Source organism: Mixophyes fleayi, chromosome 5 (assembly GCF_038048845.1).
Source record: "Mixophyes fleayi isolate aMixFle1 chromosome 5, aMixFle1.hap1, whole genome shotgun sequence".
Lineage (NCBI taxonomy): Eukaryota > Metazoa > Chordata > Amphibia > Anura > Limnodynastidae > Mixophyes > Mixophyes fleayi.
The window spans coordinates 81987004-82006044 of NC_134406.1; the positions used below are offsets into that span (position 1 = coordinate 81987004).

Consider the following 19041-nt stretch of genomic DNA (forward strand, 5'->3'; position numbering starts at 1 on the left):
AAGTAATTGTATGTGAAAAGATTTTTTAGACCATATTAAGCCTAGCTCGCTTTCAGTTGTAGTTATATGAGCCTGGCACGTATACAGGGAAAGATTTGAGTTAAAGTCCAACATATTACATTCTTTACCCTTGCTTAAGAAAATTGTGAAGTTGGCTTCCATGTTGTGGTAGGGTGCATTATTTAGTAAACCAATAATCCGCGAAGCTACTATCACACAAAAACATTTGAGCAATTCCAGATAATAGGCTGTCACGAACACGCTCCTAGCTGCCGTGACTTTGGGGTGTTCGCTGTATGAGGTAACACGCGATTTCAGCCCGCAGTCTCTCTCTTCCTATCACACAGGTTATAGACCTACGGAATCGCCCCCAAACACAGCGCTCTCACACCCCCAGACACTTCAGGTTTGCCACCACCTATTGAATACGGGCAATAGGACCCCAATACAGTGTCCCACACTGACACGCAGGCTTCTAGCTATTCACAGACTAGCAAGACCCACACCAGCACACAAAGGGTTACCTCTTCACACCTCCAGACTGTTACACGAATGTAAATGCAAGTAAACACATCTTGTTAATCAAATGCATCAACAAATCACACACTGGCATTCCAAGGGTTAACTTGGTCGGGCTCTCTTCTAACAGGCTAATGGCTTCGTTAGAGTATCAAGGACGCAGCATATTAAATGATAGATTTAATATACAAACATACGTGGCATACAAATAAAAAAATAATGAATAACAATTAATAGATTGACATAACAAGCAAAACAGTTTAAAATAAAAGGGGTTACATTCAGAATAGCACTTACTTGAGTAGCATAATCTGCGCCATGGGGAATTGGCTAGGAAGATGGACAGCTTATCAATGTGGCTTGATTTCCCCAAAAAGTCTGACCCTTGCCCCTTCAAAACACAGGTTTTTAAGCAAACTCAAATGGGATGGCCTTCACAGGGGCAGTGTTTAATGCTAATAGGGAGGCAGGGATGTCCCCTGGGTGTCACTGTAGTTGGCTCACAAATATTCCCAATGTTTTGACCTGTGGGTAATTCCTCACAGATACTTCCCAGAGAAATAACTTCCCCTTCAATAAACCGGTCATAATCTCCCACACATTTAAATACCAAACATGATGGAATTATGACAATGTGACATACCTTTTCCAAAGATAAGTGATTTTAGCTGTTCACGGATACCACCCGTACCTGTCATTCACAACCCTCAGTATGAAGTGACACCCGGATTTCCCAAACTGTAAAGGCATTTTCCTTCATATTGCTATATACCTGTATAAGCATGCACAATGCTGCCTTGGGCTGCAAGGATGTCCAGCTGTGAGCGGCCCCACAACGCCTATTCAGGAGTCCAAGAGCTCTTTGAAGCTGCTACAGGTGACATGGTTATCTTCTCACACTGGGATGTGCAAAGCCATTAAGTACATTTGCATCAGACTTAATGTCTTCAAACTTTACACCTTAACAGCTCAATTCATCCATGGGTTCATTTGAGATAACCTATTTACACTGTAGTTATGATTTATCCCTTATAAATAACTGCAAGCTCTCTATGTTCACGACACAGGCCCTAACATGTTTCCTTGTTTTCAAGCACAAAATTACACAAACGGAGTGATGAGGAAGTTAAAGGGTATGAGTTGGGTAATGCACTTGATTGGTGGTTATGACCATTTGTGAGAAAGCAGTGCATTTCTGGAGACAGAACCAAGTTTTGCTGAGGAACATCTGATCACTTTTGCCCCACAATGGCCCATATTCGGATGTCTGTATCCCTAGGGGGGGCAACTAAAACTACCCTTCAGTGGCTAAAAAATGTATACTCCAAACTTGAATTTAAACAACCTCCAACCCTAAACCTTTTAAAGAAAAACTTACACAAGAATGTTTTATTTTTTCAATTTGTGAAAGCTTTTTTGCTTTTATGTGTTCCATTCACATCAAACAGAATTTGAATTACTGTTGTCAGAGGACAGCATGATACATAACAAGGGTCAATTTGGGTAACAGTTCAATTGTTTATACCTGCCGATGTAAAAAGCTTTTTTTGTTGATCTCTACTAATTCTCTCTCAGTGCTACTCGTATCTAACGATAGTGCCTGAGTTGGTTTATGACCCATGTCTTTTTGTCATGCAACTAAGTACTTTAAACAGTATAGTTATACATTATGTTACCAGGATAATTTTGATTGCGTCAACTGCTAAAATTACATTGCAATAAAAATAAAATATTTAAAATAAAAAAGAAGTTATTGTATTTTTACCTTACAGTAAACTGTCATCTTTGTTTAGTATGTCATGCGTAATTTAGTACACGGCTAAAAGCTTGTTTTTAAGTAAGAGCGGCATCATAAACCAATAAATATATTCAAATATATGCACTTTTGTATTAAATTAAAAAATATTCTTCAATTATATTTACGTTTACACAAATATAAAACTAGCACCATGACGGTTAATTTCCATAAATACATAAATGGGGTACACTTTAAACAAAGGTATAAAATTGTGGGACAGAATAACGAACCGTGAAATATACTGTGTGTGTACAGTTCTTGTTGCACTCCTATTTGCTTTACAAACTACATAAAAGCATTAATTATATGAAAGTAAAGTCTGCAAATAAAAACCCCCCCAGGAAAATAGAAGGATGTGACTCGAACCTCTTATAATGTATTTTGCTAAAGTCATTGTCAGCAGTTGACTTTCTTTGATCTGGAAACCTGCTTAATTATAATTTTGTTTCTAAATGGTGCATTTTATATTAAATTACATTATATATAGTGCCTCTTGTATTATGGTCAATTTAAAATATTTAATTTGGCTAAATCTTATTTAAACTGTTTCATGTAAGGGCTTAATAAATAAAATGTATCTGGCAATATATATGTTGCAAATCACTGATGCTGCTGCTTATTATTGTCAGTATATGGACTTAGTTAGGCAAGTGCTTTGTGAGCATTTTCTCACTCTGCATTATTGAGACAAAACAAGGAAAAGGCTAATAATCATCTCTCCAGGTTCCAGCAGTATAAGCTGACAATCAGACCAGAACACTGGAAAACCATATATATATATATATATATATATATATATATATATATATATATATATATATATATATATATATATATATATATATATATATATATATGTGTGCTATAATCTAGTGTTTTTGTGCCACCCACATTTTACACAGCTGCTTGTGCTGACGCCGGGGATCAATGATCCCTATGCCTGCAGTTTTGTCTGACTGGAACAAATGGAATACAGCATGAGAGAATGCTCACAAAGTTCTCAGAGCAAGCCTAATGAGTGAAATATGTTCTTATAATTTTACATTTTGTGTTTTTATATTAATTAAGATAGGTGCAAGTAATGTATTAGATTTCATTTGCACTGAAGACCTATTACTAACTAACTTTGTTACACTATTGGTTATTTTTGCTGTAAGCCAGCAGTTTTATCCTATGAATTTTTATTTAAAATAATTGGTGAACGTGTAGTCTGTTTGCTGTAGTCTGTTGTTTTTGCAGGAACGGTGTTAAACACTTGTAACATTTGCTCTAATAGTGTAGGTATAAAGGCACATTTGTTCTCTATGTACATTTTTTTTTTTTTTTTAATAATAGTTTTTATATAAATTTTTACAGTTAAGGGTACAGAAAGCACAAAAAAACGGAAATGGGACTCGGGGGTTATACAGTCCACACATTTCAAGTCAGACAATACAATGCAGATACGCAAATACAATACAAAGCAAGCTAATATTTCTGTAACAACCACATTTTCATCAATGAAATAACATATACGCCAGTGATTTTACTGCGTAAGGGATCCCTGTGGGGATATGGAGCTACGTGGATAGGGTGGGTAGATGTATATTCCCGCCAAGCAAACCACTTCATGTGTGGGGAAGAGGCTGAGGGAGGAGTAGGGGACCCCTAATGTTTCCATTTGCAGCTCTATTAGCTCCTAGTCTTTTAATAAGGTATGATTAGCCAAAATGCATTCACAACAGGTGGCCTCCATTTTAGCTACTCCATAGGACTTGCCTAAGTGAACTGTATTTATTAAGGTATCATTTGTGAAATTTGTGTTTTATCAATTACCTGATGTCAGGTAAACTTGGGACCACAATTGCAGATGTTCTCATCTTTGTACATTTGTGTTCTTATTTTATTGTGCACATATTTAACATTGTTAGCCTTAGTTTAGTTGGTGCTGGTATATTGTGTGGTCTAAGAAGCTTAATTAATGTGTTCTACAGTTGTCTATCTAATGGCATGCGTTTACAGTCATTTGTACCTACTTCTGCCATACCCTCAATATGGCCGCCACACTTGCTTTTGTGAATTTTACCATGTCACCTACAGAATGCAGATGGATATAGTAAACTTGATGATATACCTTACATTGACAATAGCACATTTGTATTTCTTTTAAACAGTAATAAAATTTCTGTCTGTCCTTGTAGGTGAATATTGTGTGTTCCAATCAACAGGATTTGGAGAGGAAAATTAAAAACCTTATATTCACAGATTCTGATCTCATTGTAACTCCTATTATAGATAATCCAAAGGTAATGGAAAAAATATTAATTATTAAATATTTTCATAGTAATGTATTTAGTTTGTATAGAGCTGTACCTCAATTTGGGTGTTAATGAAAGGATTTCTTACACTATAAATCCCAAAAACCCAGGCAGTGACATTTAACCAATGTTTGAATATTATAATGATATAAAAAATATATATATTTATTTGTTGCTCTCTTTAAAACCTTTTCAAATGTTTAAAAATTATTTGTATTTATAAAAAATCAATACACATGATCTCTAGAACTTCACACTATTCAAACTGAATTAATATGTTTTTATTATATTTGAGCATTGGTTAAATATCACACCTATTGAATATTTCCTGGATTTTTGGCTTCCATAGTTTAAGAACCATTTTCAATAAACCTAAAACATTATAGACACCCATGTTATGGGGAATTTTATTGTAAATAAAAGCTAGAAAGAAATATAAATATTTCCCTATACCCATCTGTTTTTGTCTTGAGAAACATGTCATTATTTAAAAATATTTACATTTCTCTGTTAGATTATGAAGCCATCTCCAATAAGGTTTGATGGGAAAACACTTGGCTTTCCTGCACATTCAGGTAAGAATTGTCCTTTCATTTAACCATGTGTTTTATTTTATTTTATGCAACCTCATTGCAGACTGGCCAAAATAGTCCATTATTATTATTTCCTTTATTTATAAAGCACCACCATATTGAGGGAATTATAATACAAACACATTAAGTACAATAATGTCAAACAGAAGATAGAGATGGCTCTGTGATCATGTATGATCATGTTCAGCTCCAGTTTCTTCTTAATTAATTTTCCTGTGCAGTAATCTGGTGTGAACTAATTACGTAGTGAGAAAAACAGGTTTGGCAAAGCCGAATCTGTTACCGTCAGGGGAACGTTGATTGCGTAAATGGAGAAATTGAAGACTATAGTTCCTACTCTAGTTATAAAATGAATACTCAGAAAACCGAAGTCTTAGAAATGTGACACATGCCTTACTAGAACAATAGTTCCCATTGTAAATGGCACCAAACCAAAATGAAGTACCTGGATATACAGATCACCAAACACTTTCATCATCATTGTTCCAGGCCAATTTCCCTCAACTTCTATCCCAGATCAGAACGACCACCTGGAGCTAGCACTTCAACACTAGGATAGATTGGGTCCGTGCCGTTAAAATGTCCTCTCTAAACTCTTACATCTGTTTCAGACTCTCCCAGTGCACACTCCTCCTTACGGTTTTTTAAATTCATGTGGCATAGTACTGCCCATTATATATGGGCGAAAAAATACCTCAGAGTCCGGTTGCAGATTTTGCAGAGGTCTTCACAGGAAGGCGGCCAGGGAATTCCAGATTCTAAGCATTATTACATTACCGCGTGACCCTCTCAATGCAGATAGGGGCCGATAGTCTCTGAGTAGCTTCGGTCTCTTCCCTCCTGTAACTTGAAAGGCTTTGCCGATCAAAGGAAGCGGCATGTCTCCTGGTCATCTCCCACTCTCTTACTCTATGGGACTATGCCAACAGGACGTATAGTTTGCACCCCCCCGGACCTCTAATTTCATTACTCAGCAGTCCTGGTTTTGCCCCAAGCTGTGACTCACTTGCTTTTCAACAATGGCAGATGAGTGATATAATGTATTTGAATGATCTCTCATGTGGACCAATTTTTCCTACCTTCTCAAAGATACAGAACAAATGTAAAATCTCCCATAAACACAGTACAACTATGGTCCAATTTTGAGTTGTATACTTTTATCCACAATTGTGTCACAGCAAAAGGCCTTGCGGTATATTTACTAAACTGCGGGTTTGAAAAAGTGGAGATTGTTGCCTATAGCAACCAATCAGATTCTATTTATCATTTTTTCGTACATTCTGCAAAATGACAGCTAGAATCTGATAGCTTGCTCTCTGCCACAGGCTTCATATCTTCTGAAATGAAATTAAGACTGTATTACAATCGATCCTACAGTTAGATATCGCTCTCTCAACCAAATTCTTCCTCCTAATACTAGGGGTACCTTCGACCACATGTCATCAGAATAAACTAATACGACATGTAATTTCTGCTGTAACGTGCCACTTAGAGGTGGACTGGATCAAATCAAACCCCCTTGTTGCAATCTGTCCATAACAGGATCTGGTACACTTTTCGAACGATGCTGATGACTAGTGTCCTCCAAAACTCAACAAAATCCTTCTTTAAAACATGGAAGTCTTGGACAAACACACTTTAACTGCCATCCTCTGTTTTCCTAAACTGATTAAATCCTAGTTACAAGAAAAATAAAGAGATAAAAAAAAGCACAAAAATTCTGTCAGACAAATCTAGGTCTGTTTGACACAATTTATGCGCTGCTTTTTCATATTTTTTTTTTTCTCCTGGCTAAATTTGTAGGATTATCGAACAGTAAATCCACAATTAGAAGCAGCTGTCTTCTCACAGACCTTGAAATTATACCAAAGGAAGGGATATCTAAGCTCTTATGGTTTCTCTTAATACTAAAGGAAAAGTGACTAACATAAAAATATAATAAACCCAATAAAATATACTTATATTATGTAGTCTTGATATGTATGTGACTTCTTTCCTTCTTAAATCATTCAATACATAAAAATATTGAATTGAGAGAAAGATAATACTTCCAGGGAGATTGCTGCATTTTATAAGGTCCCTCTTACAAAGGCTGCATTGAAGTGTATTTCTGGTGAGTTCATTACCACTAGGGGGCAACAGGTGTGATATCTTGAAATCAGAGCACTGAGAGGAAAGATGAACTCTTAAAAGCTTGGACACCATTCACCCTACTACTTCATACACACTGTGGTGTACTTACTGTATTTATTGTGTTATTGTATTACACTATTTGGATTACTTTTTATGGTACTTCTGGATCAAATGATTTAAGAAGAAAAGAAGTCACAGACATACGCTTGCATTACCGTTTAAATGTCTTCATTGTGACTGTCACCATTACTACCTGTCGACAGGCACACTGAATCTGACGACAGTCTGATTTTTGAACAGATTTAGTGTTTCCAGATCGTACCCAACTTACCTTTTAGTGGTTGGTGTTTTTTATTATTAGTCCCCTAAGAACACATAGCGTTGATCCATTCCATCTCCCTCCCCCTTCCTATTTCTTCATTGCCGGGGGCTGCCTACCGTCATTCTCCCTTCCGTCTTCTGCTCCACCTGAAATTGAAAAGTCAATCCAACATTCATCACATTCTGATTTGGTATTCTATTTACTGCTTACCATCTTTTTCTCTTATAGGTATTGCACGAATATCTTTTTTGAAAGATATGTACTAATTTGAATACATGTTTATGTAATTTATTTGTATATGGATCACCTAGTAAATAAATAAAGTTTTTTTGTACAAATTTTTTTTTTAAAAAAATCCCCCAGATTTTGACATCAATTATCAAATCCAACCGAGGTTATTGCACTTGGGAAAGAAATGGGAGCTTACAGTATTGAAGTGGATCATATTGAAAAGCCTGTGCTTGTATCACTCAGTGTCTTGTCCTCATGAGCATCTTCATTCCAGAATATCATGGTTTAGTAATATTGTGCAGCAAGCTTTCTTGCCTAACTAAATTGTCACGTTGCATAAGAAGACCATGAAGGTGCAGGAGAGGATGGGATAGGATGGTAGAGGAATTCGATGCAGTCTCCTAAAGGCTAAATGGAAAAAGAGAGAGAGAAGCCATTGTTACTGTTCTGTTCAGATGTGTGAGTGGAGCCTTTGTGCAGGAAGTAGTAATTGCTCCATTGTATGTAATTTGGATCACATACATCCTTACAGCGAAGTGTGTTTTCCATAGTTGCAGAACAAAGACCACTTGCCCTAAGATTTTAACCTCTTGCGTTAATCGCCCACACAAGTTAGATGAATTACATATTTGTGTGTATGTATTTATGTTGGAGACACATAGGAAAAGACTGGAATATACTTTAGCATAAACAATTTCCTGGTTGTCCCAATCATAATAGTCCCTCTTTTAAGAATCTGTTCCACTGTCCCACCCGTAGACATGTTTGTCCCGCAGATGGGAATGTTGAGGGGAAGGAGCGTGTTACAGTGCTAGGCAGCCCTCTGGGGCGTGATCCTCACTGCCCATTGTGATGTGACCACGCTCCAATCATGACATGGCCAGGCCAACCCTGTCCTGCTGCCGGGGGCAGACATGTTGGGAGGTATGTGTATGGTCATTGCATAAATAGGGCCTTTTAATGAAAGGCTCACATATTAGATGCTTTCTGTTGAAAATGTCTTACATTACATACATTACAATTCATGTACATAGATATTCAGGTATCTTCAAGAAATATGAGCTGTACTGTTACACTTTCAAAATTATGTAAAAGTAAGTTTATGTGAAAATACATTACAGAAAAATGACATGTAAATACCTTTATTAGCCTATTTTTCAAATATTGGATGAACAAAGGAGTAGCATAATGCCTCTAAAATAGCGTAATTCATTGTAACGTGGTAGCAAAATGTTTCTCATGCTGGAATGAAATGTACCTTAAATTGAGACCATTTTCAGCTCTAAATGTACACCTTATAACATTATCTGCCTGTGATTACTGTAATCTCAACAAAACTTTTACAAATTGTAGCAGAAAGAGCATTGCATGTAATAATGTGGTTTTATACTATACATGTGTTTTTTTTTAAATTTAAATTCTAAGCACATTCTTCTCGGCATTCCCTATCTTCAGTTCACCAAACATTGTCCTGCATATTTTCATTTTTCAACTATGAAATGCATTTTCCTAATTATATTTGGCACATTATGAGCAATACCAGTGCACAGGAGTGGGAATGAAATAGTACTATTAAGGAATAAAAATCAATGTTTTTCTCAGATTAAAATAAAAAACCAAACAAACAATTTGAAAAATGTTTTATTGTTAGTAAAAAGAAAAAAATGTTTGACATCATCTATAGAATTGTTGTCCATATTATTCTTTCAGTGCTTTGAATATGTTATTTAATGCATTCAATAAATAGAACAAATGACATTGAAATGACCTTTGATGGTCCAACATTCCGTCCTGAACAGTGGCGTACAGTAGCAAGCCCTCTACAACCAGGCACTCCTGTAGATCCAGGGGTACAGTCTGCGACCTGTATGTCACTTGCTCCTAGTGGGTCCTTAGCTGCTGTCACCACTCATTACTTATTCGTATTTGCAGTAGAGGGCAGGAACATAACAAGAAATGCCTGGGCCTGATGACAAAACAGTGATAGGTCCCCCTAAACACCATCATAAAGTCATACCCACCATGATGTCTGCTCTTTCCACAATCTTAATAATTAGTAATAATCTGGCACACAAGTCTGAATTATATATATATATATATATATATATATATATATATATATTTACCATCAATTTTTTCCTAAGTATACAATCATAAATTAATTATAAATACATACTAAGTATTTGCTTTAAGGCACATTTTTTCCTCTGGAGCAGTGTCCCTTTAGCTATGCAATATAAGGAATCTGCGGGAAAGTGAGGCCCTATTATGTTTTAAATAAAGTGTTTGACCGATGTCCAGAAGGAGGTAATTGATGGGCAGGCCCAGAAGACATGACGCAGAGTTCCTCTTGCCCAACAATATCATTGTTTTGTAGATTGCACTTTTTGTACACGCATGTACATGGTAGTTTGTATAAGGAGTGAAGAGTATGTATCTTCACTTTCTGCCTCAGCCTCATTGTGCACATCGGTAGTAGATTTTCCCAAATTATCAACCTGTCCCACATCCCAGTCCATTTCATCCATCTCTCCATTAATTTTTGGCCATATGTTTTGGCCTGAGAAAGCTGGCTTATGATGGCAATACAGAGGTGAAATAGCATTTTTAATTTAAAGCTGCATTACCACCTGATTGCTAAATTGTACTCACCTGTCCCTCCCCTTGTGATTGTGGCTTCTGATTGATTCTTCTGTTCATGCTTCCCCTCAGCAGCCGCAAAGTGTCTGATTTTCATCCAGGGCGATTGTGACAGGATGGACCGCCAATGCCACCCTGTCTGTTGTTGCTGGGACCCGGCTGGGCTTACTTTGCCACCGTTCCCTTTCGTTATCCCAAATGCACCCTCTTGCCGCAGTAGGAGGGGCTTACAATGCTGCCACCACTGAGCACCTTCTGTGGCACTCAGAACCACGTTCCTTCTGGGTAACTGACACTGCTAGTGTACCTCATTGCTGGTGTACCCGGGCTGGTACTCTTGACCTCTCACTATAGGTCAGGGTTGCTGTGGATGGATCTCCCCCTGGCCTATCACACTAACCAGGGCTGCATGGGTAGCAGGCAGAGCGGTGGTACTGGAAAAGCTTGGGTCCAAACCTCAGACAGCCAAAGAACGAATAAGATTTAGGGTCTAATCTGCAGGTCACAGGAATACAGCAATATTGAAGATGTTTTCAAGCTGGTCTTGAAGCAAGATGTTTATTTGCTTTCACTGGTTAAATGTCCCAGTGATGAGGTCAGTTGAAATCAGAAGAGTACATTACATGCTTAAACAGCTCATCTTTTATACAGTTCTGACACAGGCTATTTGTAGCATCAGGATGTACTCTATTTACACAAACATGGATTTACATGCATTGGAAAGCTAGCCATATTTACACTTATATGTGACATTCTAGAAACACTGTGATGTCCTACACCTGGTTTTCAGATGCAAAGAATCCAGGAGCCAGTCTTAATTAAAAGTTCCTGTCTTCAGTGTTGGACCTTCACACATCAAAAGATCTAATTACCATGGGGCCTTTCATCAGACCGTTCAGAATACATATTCACACAGAACAACAAAACCCAAAAACAAGCCAGTTTCCCACATCACGATACATGAAAGGCTTTGTAAACAAAGGCTCATTGTATCAGATATATACATCAGAAATAAGGTATTTCCTTTAGCAAGGGTAAACAGAAAAAACAAATTTTCTACCCTGATCTCAGAGATAACGATTTCCTATCTCACAATATACACAATATCAAAAATAAGTGCATTTGCAATTATATAAATAAGCGGCCTGCGCTATTTCCTTTAAATAAATTTATACCAAAAGTTATTTATCAGTGATCCAGTCACAGCGATGAAATGAGTCATGGAGCTCCATGAAAACCCGACTGTTGGTATGAGTAAAATTTTGGTGGTAATGCAGCTTTAGGAAAACATTTTTATTCTAAGTTTCATATGCTGCTAATAGATGAACATAAAATCACAAATCCCATATACAGTCATGGCCAAAAGTTTTGAGAATGACACAAGTATTGGCTTTCATAAAGTTTGCTTCAGTGTCTTTAGACCTTTTTGTCAGATGTCGCTATGGTATACTGAAGTAAAATTACAAGTGTCAAAGGCTTTTATTGACAATTTATGCAAAGAGTCAATATTTGCAGTGTTGACCCTTCTTTTTGAAGACCTCTGCAATTCGCCCTGGCATGCTGTCAATTAACTTCTGAGCCACATACTGACTGATGGACGCCCATTCTTGCCTAATCAATGCTTGGAGTTTGTCAGAATTTGTGGGTTTTTATTTGTCCACCCACCTCTTGAGGATTGACCACAAGTTCTCAATGTGATTAACGTCTGGGGAGTTTCCTGGCTTTGGACCCAAAATTTTGATGTTTTGATCCCCGAGCCACTTAGTTATCACTTTTACATTAAATGGTGTGAGGACCGGGCACACTATACGAGTAAATTTAATGTACCCTGGCTGCCGGGCTTTCCTTAAAGGAGTCTTCACGCAGGGCTCTGCCTCGGCCCTTTCCATTTTCTTCCAAAAGCCTCTGGGGGACCTTCCAGACGACTTTACCTTTTTTGCAGGGGGTCCTGCACATTCAACCTCCCTTTGTTCCTCCCACGGCACACTGGGATCTGAATTTGGTACTTTCTATGCTACAGAAACCCCCCTGTAAGCGGACCTTAGATTCCTGACATGAAAGGTGGTATTCCTGTTGGCAATAGCGTCGGCTAGACGATGTCAGAGCTTGGGGCTCTTTCCTGCAGGGAACCTTTCCTGATTTTCCATGAGGCTAGGGCGGTGCTGCGGAATGTCCCTTCCTTTCAATCAAAGGTACCGTATATACCCGTGTATAAGCCGAGTTTTTCAGCACATTTTTGTATGCTGAAAAAGGCCACCTCGGCTTATACACGGGTGAACTTACCTGGTGTCCGGTCCCTCAGTTGTTAAGTTCCGCAGTGGAACGCATGTGCGTTCCACTGACAGGAAGTTCGGCATTTGGAACGCAAACTTGCGTTCCAAATGCCGAACTTCCTGTTGGTGGAACGCACATGCGTTCCACTGCGGGGGAAGGAAAAGGCTGTAGCCAGAAACTCGGCTGTGGAGCTTTGCTCCCTAGAGACTCTAGGGCGCAGCGCAGTGCCTGCTTGAGATTTACTGTAGTTGTTCCCATCGCTGCCTTCCTTTTTCGTGGAACTCTGGAGCATGGAAGGCAGGCAACACCCCCAAGTCCCACGGAATCCACACTGAACCATAAGGATAGAGGATTTCCGTGGCACACCACATACTGGAGCGATGGCCTAACGCCACTCAATGCACCCTGAACCCCCTTACACCACCAAGGTAATTGTAACATCTTTCAACCATTTAAACATGTTAAAGCCTTTTCACCACAGTGTATAGGTGCGCTAAATACATTTTGGAAAGTCATAAATTGGTTAACAATCCATTACTTAGACGACAAGCAAACAACACACATGATATAAAAATGCATATAGAGATGTAAATTAAAAACATAATAATGAATAAATCTAAAAAAATTACCAGTAGCTGCTGCATTTCCCACCCTAGGCTTATACTCGAGTCAATAAGTTTTACCATTTTTTTGTGGTAAAATTAGGTACCTCGGCTTATATTCGGGTCGACTTATACTCGAGTATATACGGTAGTTTCCGGGTTTCACATTAATCAGGAAATAGTGGTTCCAGTGTTCCACGATGGTTCCGCTTTAGAAAATTTGGATGTGGTTAGGGCATTACGTATTCATGTTCAAAGAACCTCAGGTATACGACGTACAAATTTTTTTTTGTCCTGATTGATTCCCAAAAAAGAGGCTGGTCAGCTTCCAAGCAAACCATTGCGGGATGGCTAACCTTTACAATAAAACAGGTGCCAATCTAAATCAGATTGTTCACCTGTAAGTGTCAGTTTATCAATTAAGAGCTCATCAGCTGGAGAGAATTAAATACACTGCATGTTTTGTGTGTACAATTAGCTCTGCTTTATTAGTTATGTGATTTTGTGTTATATAGATATGAATTTGCATTACAGAAAACTACGCCCTAAAAGGTTTTAACCACTCATGCTTCCTTTACACAGATCTTGCTACATTATCTAATTTTCACACAGGAATACTCCCCACGGGGAAGTTGTTTTATCTCAATCTGCTATATCCAAGGTCATGGGCATAGTTTCTTGCAAATGAATTACTCCTACAAACTAGCTGTATCTAATCTGTCTTTAAGCTATAAGGCAACAAGATGGCGTCAGCTTAGCAAAATCACATTTCCCACAGGCGTATCTTAAGGCTGATTACGGACATTACGGCACACTCCACCAGGTCTGTAGGGGCTTCCTGGGCAGCACGGAATGTGGCCTCGGCTGACAGCTATGCCTGGCAGCCACATGGTCCTCAGTTCACACATTCACCAAATTTTATCACTTCAATGCATTTGTGTCCTAAATACTGGCTTTGGCCGTAGTGTACTACAAGCCGGGCCCGCAAGATAGTCCCTCCCTTAAGGGGGCTGCTTTGTACGTCCCTGTGGTAGCAGTGTCCCCCAGATAGGAAGAAGGAGAAAGGAGGTATTTTATACGTACAATAAATCCCTTTCTCTTATTCCATCCGGGGGACACTGCATTCCCTCCCCTCTGCTCTTCTGCTGTTTGCTTGGTTGTTTGATTTCCTTTCCTTGGGGGCTTTAGAGTTACGCTAACTAGCTACAGGGGATTGCAGAGGTGAGGAGTTTGTCAGCAGCCACAAATTAACTAGTTAAGTGCCGGCTCCACACTCTCCAACTACAGCCCCATGGTAGCAGTGTCCTCCAGAAGGAATCAGAGAAAGGGATTTATCGTAAGTATACAAATTCTCTTTTCCACAAACATCCCTGAAATTAAATAATTCATATTCACATTAAATAAATATCCCTCCACCCCAAACTTTGTCCCACATTCAATTAATAGCCCCAAACCACCCAGCATTAAATTAGAAGTCCAGTCACCTCACCATAAATTAATAAGCCCCACCATCACCCCACAAATAAATTAATGGCACCCATCATTAAATCATTAACTTCGACCTACAGTCCACCATTTGATTAATAGCCTACCTCCCTCCCAGATTACAGTATAGACCCCCCCCTGGCAATAAGTTAATAGTATGCACGGTTAATAAATATACCTATTTCCCGCATACATCACTGCCATTAAATCATTCATATTGACGTTTCATAAATAGTTGTCATTCTCCCCAAACTCAGCCCCACATTTAAACCACCTTAGTGTTGAATTAAAAGTTCCATCACCACACCTTAAATTACTAGGCCCACAAATTAAATTAAATAGCCCCACCATCACCCCATAAATGATATCGCACCCATTTAATAATTAGCCCACACTTCATCATTAAATTAATAGCCTACCTCCCACCCACATTATATTAAGGCCCTACCTCACACATTATATTAAGACTTTCTCTCCCTTCCCTCACACATTATATTAAGACCCCCCCAGCTCCCTTCCCCTACACATTCTATTAAGGACCCCCCCCCTGCATTCCTTCCCTCACACATTATATTAAGACACTACATCCCTTCCCTCACTCTTAACTTGTTCCATCCGCACTGTGTTGGAAAGGTAGACTGTTCTGTTTGCATCTCTGTGCCTATGGGACGCCACCTGTCATGTGGTTTGCTCCCCATGACATCTGTCAGTGATGGGGATATGAGTAGGCCATATTTAAGGAAAGGGAGGTAGTAACAGATCATAAAATCCACAGCCAAATGAAGAAAGGTGGCTGGTCCTGGAGGATGGGCCAGCCACCAAATACCACATTGTCCCTCCGTTGGCACCCCTTGAGAGAACCTGGTCCAGGGGGCCAGAGGGGGGCCCAGGGCGACGTGTCTGCTGTGCTTAATCCGGCTCAGATTCTATTGGTTAGTGTAGATATCAGTACCGTGTTGGCAATATTATTATTATATTAATATATTTTTAATTACCCTTTTATGCAACTGGATAAAAAGTGTGATCATGAGTGGTTTTATATTGAAAAAATAAATAAATAATTTTCTGTCATCTCCCTGAGACTCCCACAAAGTCTCGGCACTCCTTATCAATGTTTTCTCAGTACTTTGTTCACTGAACTTTATGCAGAAACTGTTATACACAATTACTTTTTGAATGCATGTAAAAGTTATTCTGATTCTGTTTTCTACAGAATAACTATCCCATATTTGTATATGCGCCATAATAAATTGTTTGCAGCATGAACAACATCCTTTCTCTTACTATTGGTGTTGAAAAATGGAAAGACTATCTTTATCACCAAGTTTCTCTTTATGAAATTCAAACTTAAAAATAGGACTCCTTATATAAAACATCAGGTATGGTTTTAATTTGTACATTTTTGGTCTACAGCTGAAAAACTTGCCTCTCTGAAAGAGCCTGAATGGAACAGCTTTCTTGTACAGCTCTTCTCCTTACTGGACTCTACAGAGAAAACAGCACCTCGGGCAAAACTAAACCTACTCTGCTACCTGTGCACGGTTTCTGGACATAAAGAAGTGGCCACTAAGCTTATCAACTCCCAGATTGTGAGTAAAGTTTGACATTTTTATTATTGTTCTGCACTAAGTGTTGTTTCAAGCCACCAGCTAGTGTCTATGTTACAGGTTTGGTTACTTTGCAGACTGATATAGAAAATAGCACAGTATTTCATAATTAAACCCACCCCTAGTTAGTTCTCCCACTTCAAGTAGACCGAGTGGGTTGTCTCCATTTAGACCTCCAACTGTTATCTTGTAATGATTTTTTCTTGAATGGAATGATGGTGCAAACATCAGTCAGGGTGCAGGCATATCTGAATGTGAAAGCAATCTGCAGCTTGTCATTGGATAGCGCAGATCTTGTAATGGAACCACAGCTGTACAGTGACAAGCAGCAGATTGCTTTCAGGTCCCTCGATACAGAACACCTTTCATATTTGAAACCTCTTCTTGGTCGATGGCGCCAATTCTCTTTTTAGTGAATACGTGACCTACATATTAATCTTTCATAATGTTATTATTATCATTTATTTACATAGCACCACTCATATTATGCAGCGCTATAGAGAGCATATGTGATCATTCACATCAGTCCTTGCCCCTTTAGCGTTTACAATTTAAATTCCCTACCACTCACACACACTTCGCGTCCTTTTTGTCAGAAGCTGATGAAAAGGTTAATTTCATATATATTTAATTACATTAAGACACACTTAAAATATTTAATATCAGTGCATTTAAAGAGACATACTTTTTTTCTACAATTCTGCAATAATGAATGTAATTAAATATATATGTATTAACCTATGTATATTAACCTTTTCATCCGTTAAAAATGACTTTCTAGCATGTTTTCCACAGTCTGCTGTGTAAATAATAATGGCTACAAGTTTTGCAGGAGTACGGAATACTGTTTTATATTGAAACGTGCGTGTAATGTTAAAGCTCAACCCAAAAGTGGTTGACATTATTTACTTTGGTTTCTTTATAATTGTGTTCCTAGCATACAGCTTATAGCTATTTCTTCGGATGTGGTAAAATACAATCCTCTGTCTTTTGTGTTACAGTTTCTATCTCTCATACAGCAGTTACGAGGGGCGCCAAATTGGGACATGTAAGTTGTGTATTGCTTCCTTTTAAATGATTTTTGTTGCTTTGTTGAGGGAAGTGTAATTAACAATAACAAAAGGTAGTTACCTTACTTCCTTGTCTTGTTTTATTATTGTGTTTGTTCCTAATTGTAAGTGCTGCAGTGTATGTTGTTGCTATATTAATAAATGTTAATAAATAGATAAATGGTATACAAATCATATCATTAAATTCAAGTGCAGCACAATCCATAGAAGTAAAGAAATAGAATAAAATATTTCCATAAGGAGTTACTTGAGATTTTGGACAAGAAGGGTAGAGCTTACGGAGTGACAATGGAAGAGTTAGAGGAGGGCAGGTAACAGAGATTCAATTATATAGATACAACATTTGTAGGATTGTGTCTAATATTGTTTTGCACCCGTGCTTTAAAGGAGTTGTCCTGTGGGGTAACTCTTGCTGAGTACCCCAGACCACGCCCCCACATTTCAGCTGCAGTTTCCTTCTCCAGGACCACCACATTACCTGCACTCTGATCCGCTACCTACCACCCCTTGTAGAGCGCTATGAAATGAGGCTGATTAAACCTCTCCCGGCATCCAAGCAGCTTAGATTGGGGTGTGCATGGTATGCGGAAGCTGATGGAATTGGCCATGGCTCCGTCCAAACTGTTAATGTAGCTGGACTAGGAGGGCATCGAACAATGTTATGTGCTGGTTAGGAATCCCACTAAAGGACTGTAATGTTATCCTGCTAGATAATTATGTAAATGTTTATGTAAATGTGAAAAACTACTTTATTTACTAGGTACTTACTAGAAATATTGTCATTACAGTAAGTAAATTGTAAATGTCACATTTAAGGGGAGATTCAATTCAGTTCTGAGGAACATCACGGTCGCGGGATTTTTACAAGAAATCTCTGCAGACTTTTCCTCGCACCTCTATGGGGTGTGAGAAAAAAATCAGCAGAGAATTTACCGTAGTGCGAGGAACATCCCGGCTAATTGAATGTTCCCCTTAAACGCATCAAAAACTCACTAGAACAATAATAGCAATGGAGAGACTTGAAGGAAGTGCTCCCTGTGGAAAATATTTAAATAAGCCTCTCCAAAAAGATCCCATTTATATGGCAGCCCTCTGAGTCCCACTCGTTGGGTTTTTGTAGCAAAACATCCACCTGCAGACAGATAAGGTTTTGCGCAAGTTGTGGCCTGAACACTGCAGGGCTGGTTACCCTGATCAGCAGTGTGAAGAGCTGTAGAAGCAACCAAACTGCTGACAAGAACAACCTCTCCTGCACTGACTAGGCCAAAGCTTGTCTGAAACACATCTATTTGCTGGTGTACTGTATGTGTGCACGGCCACAACTAGGGTAGTGCAATATGTGCCACCGACCAGGGTGCAGATCTGAGGGGCACAGACACACAATGTGTGCTGTATTATAAACTAACAAGAAATTGCAATGCATATTAGGGGAGATGCTGACATCACCATACGCTGATGCAGATCAGCTCT

The 19041-nt window shown here is 38.6% G+C and overlaps 1 protein-coding gene across 5 annotated transcripts in view; it reads left to right on the forward strand.

Annotated features, from left to right (window-relative positions):
- Positions 1-19041, forward strand: part of ULK4 (unc-51 like kinase 4) — a 572842-nt gene that overhangs the window by 28518 nt on the left and 525283 nt on the right. For all 5 annotated transcript variants that reach the window (XM_075212480.1, XM_075212479.1, XM_075212478.1 and 2 more), the window contains 4 exons: positions 4498-4602; positions 5129-5189; positions 16308-16483; positions 17503-17549. In XM_075212480.1, coding sequence (XP_075068581.1) covers positions 4498-4602; positions 5129-5189; positions 16308-16483; positions 17503-17549 — 389 coding nt within the window. The remainder of the gene's footprint in view (positions 1-4497; positions 4603-5128; positions 5190-16307; positions 16484-17502; positions 17550-19041) is intronic.